Source organism: Amphiura filiformis, chromosome 17, assembly GCF_039555335.1.
Source record: "Amphiura filiformis chromosome 17, Afil_fr2py, whole genome shotgun sequence".
In the NCBI taxonomy this organism is placed as follows: Eukaryota; Metazoa; Echinodermata; class Ophiuroidea; order Amphilepidida; family Amphiuridae; genus Amphiura; species Amphiura filiformis.
Window position 1 is genome coordinate 6,609,838 of NC_092644.1, and position 12,244 is coordinate 6,622,081.

Consider the following 12,244-nt stretch of genomic DNA (forward strand, 5'->3'; position numbering starts at 1 on the left):
GGTCTCATTTTGCGTGTTCTTAAGTTTTTACAATTATTGTTTCAAATGTATGTTGTTTGAATAAAAAGTATAGTTCTACAATATTCTTCTCAACGCATTCTTTTGCCTGATGTGTATTTGTTTTATTAATATGTGCGACAAGGACACAAGGTGTAACCTTTTCAATATCACAAACAGTGATTCATGTGACCACGGCCACGTTCAAAGTCTGAAGTCAATGTTAGCTGTACCGGTACTTATAAACAATAAACGCTCAATAATAATTATTACTGTACGCAAGTACTAGTGGTCAAAGTCCATTGTGCGTAGGAAAGACAATCCCGAGGACAGCCTTCTGATATTCTCTTATCGTCTCTTGAATCACAAACAGAAGAATTGAAATCCCCCTTTACTAACAGTTCAACTACAAGTAGTAACATCTCTATAATGTCGGGATCAAATGGACCAGATTCTCATCCAGGAATTTCCTCTCCGTGGAAAATTGAAACTCATAAACTAGTGGCTCCAAAACATTTCGACGTCGAGCCTGTTGATATGCACAAAGAAATTGTGGTAGTGACCGGTGGTTCGGGATTCTTAGGACAGCATATTGTTAAACATATGTTGGAACAAAATGAATTCCCCATTCGTGAAGTACGTGTGTTTGATATGCAACCATTCGAATTGTGTAGTGGGTTTGGAGGTAAGCATTTTAGTTTCAAAATATTGTAATCTTGTTAGAATCGTTACAATAGTCACCACATATTACCCTGTACATTGAAAGCATTACTTAGCCCTAGAACTACGAGGGGGGGAGGGTTGTACCAACCCCCTAAGATTTTTTATCCGTCATAAAAACACCGCACGCATTTACACCCAAACGACTTAAAGCCAATCGTAGATCCATCCTTTGCGCTCATTTTAGATAACATTTTTACACCAGCACCTTAGGACCGGCCATCAAAGATGACCATAGAGCGGGGGGGGCGAGACCCCACTGATTTTCGTTTCGCTCTTGAGAAATTATTCCAAGAGCTACTGACTTTTTACGCATTTGTGTACATTTTATAACCGAAAATCAATTTTGTCTATACTTTTGTACATAACCAGAACTTCCCAAACTTGTATGGGCGCCCTCACATTATGACCTCATGAGTGTCAAATTGCACCCCCCCAATTCGTAGTCCTTGTTACAAAATATGGCTCAGTAGTTCTAGGGTTAAGGTTACGCACTTTTTGGCGTAGTGGGCGGCAGGATTCACTTTTTCATTGCAGAGTAATGATTGACTGACTCAAGGCCAAAATACCTTTTACCCAAATTCACTTCAGAATGCATAACAAAATACACTGTTTGATTAAGTTAACATAATCTGAATAATGAAAAGTAAAGTATGATTTTGCGAATGAACATAAATACATACTAGAGCGGTTCTCGGCTTTCACGGTTCTCGGGTTTGGCGGTTATTAGCTGATGTTGGTGTTAGATGGAGAGTGGTATTGTTTGGAAAACGTGTGTGGTTGTAGCTGGTTGTATACTGTTTCTGTTCAGAACCTTGTGTGTTTGGACGAGTCGATGGGTGGGGCATTTGGTAATATTGGGAAATTAGACTGTTTGGTTTTGAATATGGAGAGATGACATAGTTGGAAATTGCTATGAAAGTGTTTACCAAAACATTTAAAGAAGAGTTAAATATTAAAATGGATACAACAATATAATTGAAGATTGTTTTTCGAGTTTCGGAAATTGATATTGACTTATGCTATGGTTTAATTACAAGGTGTAAAAACAGAACTGATACAGTAGACCTAGGAAGAAAAACATAATTTTAAGGTGTTTTACGCTTTTCGGATTATGTTGATAACTGAACAGGCCTTTCAGGAAGTAATACAACATATGAGCATGGACTGTTAACATGGTTAAAGAATATATGAAAATAAGTGTAAACTTTTTTAATTACCCCAATGCAGTGCATGTCTCAAAAATTCTATTACTATTTGGAATTGTCATAGGTTTTTTACACTTTTAAATCATGAAAAAATAGAAATATGAATGGAATTTTGAAATTTTGACAACTATTTTGATACTTGGCTAGTCTTCAGTTGGGCATGTTAGGAGAAATAATATAGAAATATTTCATCTTACATTAAAACAACAGCATGGTGTATGTTTTTTAATGGTTCTTCAAAATCATCATGGACGATAGTGTAATATTTGAGTTAAAGTTTATCTGTATCGTAATGATTGCCTGTGTTAATATTGTTGGTGACAAAATGATGAATTGAACATTTGACAATACAAAAATGTCAGTAATTGCCATCATATATATGTGTTCCTCAGTCCTTTGTTTAAAGAAATATGAGGAGCTCAATTATTTGTTCTCCTGGAATTATTCAGGAGCTCAACTTTTGAGCACCTAAAATTGCATCCCAGGGTCAAATTTCAAACTTGCTCAAATTGTGTTAAATACCATTCCAATGTACGTATTTCTCTAGACTCCCTCAAGCATTCAGAAATTGTATAGTTTGACCTATCTAGTACGTACCATTCTTGAGTCATAACCAAAAAGGTCAAATGTCACGTTTTTGTCTCTATGGGGATCCAAAAATAAATCAAAGTGCTGATTATGTCTAAATAGATAAGTTTGATGCACCAATTGAGCCAATTATGAGCCCCCCGGGGTAAAATTTCGAACAGGCTGGCCAAAAATCGCTTGCCCCCCCCCCCCTCTCGGCCCACCTTTGAACATGCCAAATTTTGGGATTCTAATTTACAAACTGTAAATGGTCTATATGTGTGTTGCGAGCCAGGGCCTGAGACTCGTTGGAGGTGAGGAGAATCAGAGAATCAAGGTTGATTCTCCTGAAGATATTTTGCGAGAATCAATTGATTCTCATATAGAATCGAATATGTGCGTGAAGCGCACATCACGAGCGCATAGCGCGAAGTCCTTACGGCCGGGGTCCAACTCTGGGGTTCTAGATGCTCTCTGGTGCAATCTGAGTCCTTATTTGGAGCCTCCGTTTCACAAAATTTATGACCAATATTTCAAGAAATATATCCAGAAATGTTCAAAATCTTCATTGTGAAAATGTGTCTCAGTAAATTTTTGTTTCAAAATGGCAATATGACTATCTGAGACGAAAATTGCCAAATGGGTAATGAGTTTTTATTTTTTGCCAATACTTGTTGCAAACTTTACAGGTAGCTTTAGTTTAACTGCCAATTGTACGTATCGATCAACTCTTGTTTCCATTTCAAAAGAGTTGCCTTTGAAACAGACCTAGTAGACGACGCATCTGTAGCCGAATCCATGAATCGGTTCCAGACACAGAATGTTTTTTTCCCTGCAAGCAATCCAGAATTTCCCTCCAGTTTTACCAAATTTCCCTCCAGTATGACATATTTCCCATATGTATTTCTTTATTTTTTTGGTCAAAAACCAAAAATTTCCCTGCAATGAGCTTCCCGTATTGCCCACTTTTTCCTGCCATGACAGAATCAGTGAATATGACATGATAAAACTACAGGCTTTTACAAAATCAAATCATGAAAATTAATCAATTTAAGCTTAACAACTCATGAACCAAGTATAGGGGAGAGTCGGGTAAGTTGAGCCATTTTTTACATTTACTTTCAATACGCTCAAATAAATAAAGCAGGACCCAAATGCAGTGTTGCAAATGAAACATATGTATGTTTACTTGCAAATTTGCTCAACTTACCCCAACGGTGGGGTAATTAGTTGAGCCAGTCGCGGGGGCAAGTTGAGCCACCATAGAAATGCACAGTATATGCCATAGCTGTGAAATTCAATTTTGCCTTTTTTTTAATTGTTGTTTTCAGGTATTTATTTCGAAAAATAGTTTGATATAGAAGTAGTTTGATCTAAATATTGCATACAAGTAATTTCTGACAAGATTTTACTTTGAATAAAAAAATTGGGGAAATTTCTGCAGGTTTTTCCTATGCTCAACTTGCCCCATAGCCTGTGGCTCAACTTACTCCATGTGACCCTTTTTGTCAACAACCAAGCCTCCCACCTGACTAAAACTTGTTACAGTTTTAAATAGTTTTCTAAAATAGTGTTCATATATCACATCCTCAATATCCAGAATGCTATCATTTTAGCCTTTTTCTTTCTGGGTGAAACATGAAAAAAATTGGTTTTTGCCAAAAGTTCGACAAAAGTGCGAAAAATGAACTTTCTAATGCAGCTTTCTTACCCTATGTGCAAGTGATTCCATATTACACTTGAGAAGCCTCTGTTATGTCATATACAAATAAGTGGAACTGCAAAGTAAGATAAGTTTTTAATTTTCTTTCTAGAGGGGGTGGCTCAACTTACCCCCGGGCTCAACTTACCCCACTCTCCCCTACGTTTACAGTTATTTATAAATGATGACAGGCAACAAGTACTGGCAAAAACTTACAACCTAATCGTGCTATATCCCCTGTTTGAGTCCTGCAGCCATTAATTCCCCCGTATGAGTTCATTAGTTCTTTTTGGTGCGGATAAATCTCCCGATATTCATGTATTGCTCCCAAATAAACACACACGCTGTCATTCAATGGCATCGGCAAAATTGTTATACCGACGTGCTCCATAACTCGTTTTGTGATTGGTTGCACAGACGATTTGTCTAAATCGTAAGCCAATCAATGAATGCGACGGCCTGGTTTGGCAGCACACAATTGTTGGCAGTGAAGCGAAGTACGAATTTTCTGATTAGTCGAATAAACTACTAAAACAATGGCTAAGCCAATCAGCGTGCTCGATACATAACAAACAACCACGTTGGGTTTAAATGGCCTACGATCGAGGGGACTTCCCGTACTCGTGTAATCGATGGGTGATCTCCCGGTGTGAGCAATTGATGGTTTGTTTGAATGTAAATGTTTTATTTCTTTTCTCTTGGTTTCTTTCTGTCTATTCTTTTCTTTTCTTTTCTTTCTTTTATGTTTCTTGCATTTCTCTTTAGTATTTTTGTTTTATTCTTCTTTCTTCTACGCGAATCAACTTCAAATTTGAGTCTATAAATGTTTTATATTTTTACTAGTAATGGTTCTCGCCCGGGGTTCTCTTAATTTATTTACTATTTTGTTTACTTCTAATTAACATATGAATGAAAAGTTAGTTAACTTACGGGGGTGATCCAGAGATGAAACAAAAATTCGTTTGCTAATACTTGATAAAAAAAATCATTACGTTTCTGTACTGATTTTGAAATCTGGATGAGCTTCATAGGAAAAAAAAAAAGAGAAAGAAGATTACAATTTAGCGATTTTATTGTAAAACATATAACTAAAATTTGCCGACAAGTCACAATAAATCAGAGAAAAAAAAGCCTATTGTTAGACAATTATGAACATTTATTAAGATAAAACGTGAAATTTGCACAGCGAAAATTTTCATACCTTTACTTGAAAGACTTAAAATATATCCTTGTTTCCAAGTTTTCGTCTCAGTGATGGGCAATCCTAGTTAATACTCTTTACCAAACTTGAATAATGTCCTAATAACATAATTCAAAACATTGCAAGCAGAGAACGAAGCCTGGAACGAAAAATTTTACCATTACAAAATCAGATACATGTTCGAGACATGAGAGGGTGTCACTATGCTAATAGGCTGTAATGTAAACTTACGTCATGCTGTTTGTGAAGGTGGACACGCCGCTAATTGGTCAAACTTTCGCTATGCAACAGCTATTGACTGGTCAGAATTGTGCCGTCAGATGTGTTTACCAATTATCAAGTCTGTCGGCGGCGTGGAGATATGCACAATAAATTAGTATAAAACCCAGGCGACTCTAGAGCGAGCCAATGAAATCCAGCGACACTTTTATACTTTGGAATTGATCAAAATTGATTGGTTCAATGCTAGTCTGACCTCCGTATAATCTAGTGACCTAGTCTCAGTGTTACCGGGTATGTAGACAAAATGACAGATCTAGCCAGATTTATCTTGGCTCTAGCGCCCATATCAGAGCTCAAAACATCATGAGTACGGCAAACATACACCCATATGTTAAATACCCACCCACTGCAACGCCTTTTAGTGTAGGATAGGTCGGGATAAAAGAGTTGCCGATGTACATAATTAGCAACCAGTATTGGGTGACCGGAAAGCTGTTCAATGCCTTTGCTGCACTTTTTGGGTGTTTTGGTTTTTAATTAATTTCTCTGTTTCTACATCTCTGGTACGATTCAAATACAATAGGTGTCATCATTAGCACACACTTTACATATCCTGAAAGTGTCACTGACCAAAAATACTTCGTTTGTCTGCTTTTTTGTATACAAGAAACACATGGAACATATCTTGGTGTGTTGTTGTCGTTCCTCCACCCAAACACACAAAAATCATTTAGAAGTCAGTTATCCAGCAGCCTTATTCTTGTTGATTACAAAATCTGTTGCACTCAATCTTCTGGACGAATGATGTATATCCTGATTCATTTTTTCTTTCATGTCAATGGTATGGGGCGTGGGTGTGTGTGGTTGTTGGTGTGTGGTTGTGTGGTGGTGTTGGGTGGTGTGTGTATGTGTCTGGAATTGTAGGTGCGAGGGTAGATTATTGTTGAAAAAGGTCACATACAGTGTTGCGTATGAAAGAAGCTATGGTGTTTTTTTTTATAAACGTGACTAATGGGTAATGTCACGCAGATTTACTTTCATGCCGTGTGTTTCTTTGTGTTTCAGTTATTGACAGTTCGATTACACTGCGTCAATTTCAAGGGGACATCTGCAATCAAGCTCATTTAGAAAAGGCGTTTGCAGGTGCTACTGTTGTTATCCATAATGCCTCAGTCATAGACACTTCGTCAATTCCAGACAAAGTGAGACTGCACCGCATAAATGTACAAGGTAGGGATAATATACAAATATTGACTGCTATGAGGGGCATGGTCAAAATTATAGGGCCAAGGTGATCTCAAAACCATGACTATGCCCCGAGACTATGCCCCGAGGCCCGCGGTGACCACTTTTGAGATCACCGCGGGCCTTTAATTTTAACCATGCCCCGAATAAAAAGCAATAAATAATTGTTTCATATACAAAATCTTAAGATTCTTGTCATCTGTTTGGTTAAAAGCATTGATTTTTGGAAGAGAAATTAATAGTTTCAATGCGAACGGCACATATCATTACAATCTGCGATTTCCGCGTAATTATAGCGCACGAAAACATTAACGCGTGCGTAATATCATTTTACGCTGGGAACAAAGCACACGCAGAACTATGACCGGGGAATAGTTGCTTTTGCGGGCTACACCCGCGCTTTTAAGCAACCAGATGGCGGGAATCTTTAGATGAGGTATATAATATGTATTCATAACCTCATTAATAAACGCGATGCGTGCGATCCAATCATATTTTATTATTTGTGAAAACGCGAACGCAAATCGAGGTCATTAATATCTCACAATTGACCGCAAAATGCGTAATTGTTCCAATGTCGCACACAATTGACTTCTGCGTGCGCCGTATTGTGCGTCCAACGAACTGCGTGCGCGCTGGCTGCCGTATTTGGATTGCGTGCTACCATATTTGCACAGATTCTGATACGCACTTTTGTTATTGGTCGTTTTGTTTTAGCCTGATCGATTTTGGGAAAGGGAAGATGTAAAATTGTTTATTTTACAAACTTTTGAGGAAAATTTTGTGTTATTTTGTAAAGTTAAAAGATCAAAGTGACGGTTATGAATGAGGTTAATAACTTTGCATCGGTTATATGTCGGGCATTGTGAAAAATCTAAACATTTTGCTTTGGACCTCGGAATATCCCTCGGGGCTGCGCCCCTCGGATATTCCTCGTTTCCAAAGGCAAAATGTTTAGATTTTTCACAATGCCCTCCAAATAACCGATTCGCAGTTATTAACCTCTAATTATATACCTCAGCCAAAGATTATATTATAATGATTGTTACCCATAAGTGACGTTTATAAAAAGATGGCTTCTTTCATACGCAACACTGGTTCTGTTGAATCGATCAGATTAATATATGTGACCTTTTTCAACAATAATCTACCATCGCACCACAATCCCAGACACACACCCTACACGTCACCACCACACACACCACCCCCACCACATTCCCACCGCCAACCCCCCCCCCACCCCCCACACACACACCCCACACACCCCAACCCACACCCCATACTATTGACATGAAAGAAAAGGTAATCCATGTAGTTTTTTGCACCTCTTTCATTTGTTTCATATAATTTATAGGTACTGAAACTGTGCTTCGAACGTGTGTTTATACCAACGTAAAGTATCTGATATATACCAGCAGCGTCATTGCCGGAGAGAGAATAGGAGCCTATGGAATAAGTAAAAGGCTAGCAGAGGATCTCGTACTTCAAGCCAATGGCAGACAAGTCAAGAATGGTGAAAAACTACGCACTTGCGCACTTCGGCCTGTTGCCATTTATGGTGAAGGTGATTCACAAGTGGTATCGATTGAGCGTTTGATAATAAACAATAGTTTCTGTCGATTAGGTGATGACGCACCAAGGTTTCAGTGCGCATATGCAGGTAATGTTGCTTGGGCATTTGTAGCGGCTGTAAGTCATATTCGTGCGACGCACATCAAGCCTAGTGTAGGTACGACACGCGGCAAAGCGTTAGCCGGGCGTTATTTCTGTGTAGCAGACGATACGCCAATCATGTCTTTCAGTGGCTTTCTGGCACAATTTGCTCAGCATGTTGGCACGAAAATATCCTCATTCTATATACCCTTCTGGTTACTGTATATATCCGCTTATTTTTGCGAATGGGTGTCTTATATCTTAAGCCCTTTTTACACTCTAAGACTACCGTTGTCAAATATGGGGGTCTTTTCAATGTGTGGCATGCCGATAACGACATATGATATGGCAAAAGAATATTTGGGATATAAGCCACTGTACACTTACGAAGAAATTTTACCAAGACTTCTGCGACTTCATCATGAAAAGTATAAATCAGCGATAAAGCAATAAATGTGACGAGCTGCCACAAAAACATGTTCTTGCCGGCACTATCAAGTTTTGATATAAAGACCTCTTAAGAAATCTCACATTTCTAAAATTTCTAGTACTACTTATCAAAGCACAAAAGTATGATTTTGCACAATCGCCCATCGCTCAGCGACTGAGTATTCAGCTTTATTAGTGGTACGGATTATTTATGTTTTAAGTAATTTTTCGTGAAGGCTATTCGCTATAGAAGTAGTGATGTAACAGGATTATTACCATAGCAATGGGTTTACACTATTTTTGAATACATTGCCCTGCACTAGTCGTTACGCCGATCCTACCCTTTGCACATAATGACCAAGAACATGGATAAAGACCTGGATCGTACTTCTATAAAAATTGTCACATCATGCTGATCACTCGTACCTGTAAGATCAGTATCTTTGAAAAGAGTGGTATTGTAGTCAATCTGTGATTGCACGGATACGCAGATGATTAGTGTATCCTGCTTATAGTGCCGGGCAATATATTCAAAAATAATATAAACCCATTGCTGTGGTAATTAATCTTGTTACATCACTACTTCTGCGGCGAATAGTGAATTTTAAAAACTCGGCTATCAATGCAATAATTGAAATGGATTAAGGGCTCTGGTATGAGTATTTTTTGGGGGACATGAGAGCACATCAGACATATCGAATTGCATTTTGAATACGAAGAATGTCCTTCTGATATCAAATAATTTTGATTTTTGAAATTCGAGATATAATACAAATTTTATGACAAAATTTTAAAATTTGTGATGTCCCTCAAATAATACTGTCCAAGCGCTCATACCAGAGCCTTTAAAATAATTTTGGGAATTAACAAAATCAGCTTTTTATGCAATGGGCTGTTCCATTTAAAATCCACACTACCCCTGTGGATGATTTTGGAAATATCTTCCACTGGAGGAGTATGAATTTCAAATGGAATTAACACATTAGCAGCTCCATTTGAAACTCACCCTCCCTCAGGGGAAGATTCAGGTTGAATCTTTCTCAGAGGGTGTATAAAATTCAAATGGAGCTGCCTAATGTGCTCATCCCACTTGAAATTCATACTCCACCTGTGGCAGATATTTCTAAAATCTTCCACAGGGGTAGTGTGGATTTTAAATGGAATAGCCCAATATAATTATGATGAACCAGCGAAAACTTATCTCATGCAATGATGACAATGATGAATTGTACATTAAAAGAAACAAGTTATAGATTTTATAGAAAATGTCACATGTTATTTACATTGCTGGGGGCCTCGCTGCCATTCAGAAGAGGGGTACAGGGCGTTAGTCCGACATGCCACTAGTCCGACACTCCCCTAGTCGGACACACCGCTAGTATCCGATATTCGGACTAGCGCAGTGTTTTTCAGATTTGGACTAGCGCAGTGTTTTTCAGTGCAATGTCGGACTGAAAAAGTGTTTTCCAGATTTGGACTAGCGCAGTGTATTTCAGATTCGGACTAGCGGCGTGTCGGACTGGAAAAGTGTTTTCAGATTCGGACTAGCGGTGTGTCGGACTGTTGCAGTGGTTTTCATTTTTGGACTAGCGCATGCTTTTTTCGGACTAGCGGGGTGTTTTTCATTTTCGTACTGACGCGCCCCTAAGTATAGTGTGTAGTCGGACTAGAGGCGTGTCGGACTAGAGGCGTGTCTGACTAGCGGCGTGTGGGACTGAACTACCCCAGAAGGAGCAGGCAAGCTTTGTCATCGATAACAAGCAATAGCATCTGGTTGTAACATATCAATTTGTAAGCGCTCTTTAACGAAGTCATAGTTCATTGAATTTACAACCGTATGACAAAACAGGCGAAAATAGTAACTTTTTGCACAATATTTGCAATTTAAAGATAATTGGCCATTGCTCATTCTAATGACGCTAGTGTATGGACAATATAAGTGTGCTTTTTCATTTAACGACATAAAATCTGACAAATATTATAAGGAACACTTGAGGTTTAGACTTTTAAAATCTACATTTTGGTCAAAAAATGTGCTTGGATAGGTACTTTTGACCATATTATTTTTTTTTATGTCGAGCATATCTAGGCATTAACAGCTGAAATCTAGGAGATAGCGACTGTAACAGGGTCTTTTATCATGCGTCATATGCCCCGTCATTACCAGATGAGCCACGGGAGAGCGGAATTAAGTTGTTTTTGGGGGGGTTTGTTTTGTTTTTGGTCCTGCAGGGAATTGAACCCGGACCTCTTGCACCAAAGGCAAAGACCTTAACCAGTGTGCCACGCTGCTCCCTGATATACCCACCCAGGATCCACAGACATGGTGACAGATGATGTTTAAAAGCCTGATTTTGGTTGCGATGGAGATTTATGGACTTCTTGAAGGATACATGTGTAGGGAAAACAGGCTAACGTTTTTACCGTTGGGCCCTCGACAGCGTGTCTTCCTTCTGATTCTCGACCGTCAGACTGTTGTGCAGTCAATGTCAGGCAGTGTATCTTCCTTCTCACCCTCAACCACTAGGCCCTTGTTATTAGGCAGCGTGTCCGCCTTCTTGCCCTCAACCGTTGGGCCCTCAAAATCAGGCAGTGCGTTTTCCTTCTGACCTTCAACCGTTGGGCCCTCAATATCAGGCAGCGTATCCTCCTTCTTACTCTCGACCATTGGGCCCTCGATCTCAGGCAGTTTGTCTTCCTTCTGACCCTCAACCGTTGGGCCCTCGATATCAGTCAGCGTATCTTCCTTCTTACTCTCGACCGTTAGGCCCTCGATATCAGGCAGCGTGTCTTCCTTCTGATCCTCAACCGTTGGGCCCTCAATATCAGGCAGTGTGTCTTCCTTCTGACCCTCAACTGTTAGGCCCTTAATATCAAGCAATGTGCCCTCCTTCTAGCCCTCGACCATCGGGCCCTCGATCTCAGTGTACTTCTGGTCCTTAATCTCAGGCAGTGTGTCAGGGTTTGTTTTCACTGGTGAATCTGAACTTGTTTGTCGAAACAATCGCGACGACTTCAACTTTGCAGCTTTGATTGACGATACACTCATTGATTGCAGAATACGTTTTACTTTTTGAACTTGTTCACTGGACGCGGCTCCGTAACGCATTTCCGTAGCTTTATGTTCGCAATTGTTCTTCATAATACTATACGTGCCAAATCCCTTCCCGACATGCTCTTCGCATCGTTGAATTATCTCACTGACACTGAGAACTCTAGTTGTCATCTTAGCATCATCTTCGGAGTTATTGATTCGCATCAGAGGATGTTTAAAGACATTCCCATGGCCCAATGGGGTTT

The 12,244-nt window shown here is 39.2% G+C and overlaps 1 protein-coding gene across 1 annotated transcript; it reads left to right on the top strand.

Moving 5' to 3' along the window:
- Positions 1 to 426: 426 nt before the first annotated feature.
- LOC140138348 (3 beta-hydroxysteroid dehydrogenase type 7-like) lies at positions 427 to 9,140 on the top strand. The gene is made up of 4 exons (XM_072160254.1): positions 427 to 682; positions 6,683 to 6,847; positions 8,217 to 8,522; positions 9,064 to 9,140. Exons 1-4 carry the CDS (start codon positions 427 to 429, stop codon positions 9,138 to 9,140), a joined length of 804 nt encoding a protein of 267 aa, XP_072016355.1.
- Positions 9,141 to 12,244: the final 3,104 nt, after the last annotated feature.

Bases quoted from the DNA above. Each gene is read 5' to 3' on its own strand.
- LOC140138348 (XM_072160254.1), top strand. From the start codon at position 427: ATGTCGGGATCAAATGGACCAGATTCTCATCCAGGAATTTCCTCTCCG. The intron at 683-6,682 runs GTAAGCATTTTA...TTTGTGTTTCAG, and splicing joins ATTGTGTAGTGGGTTTGGAG to TTATTGACAGTTCGATTACA. The intron at 6,848-8,216 runs GTAGGGATAATA...TATAATTTATAG, and splicing joins GCACCGCATAAATGTACAAG to GTACTGAAACTGTGCTTCGA.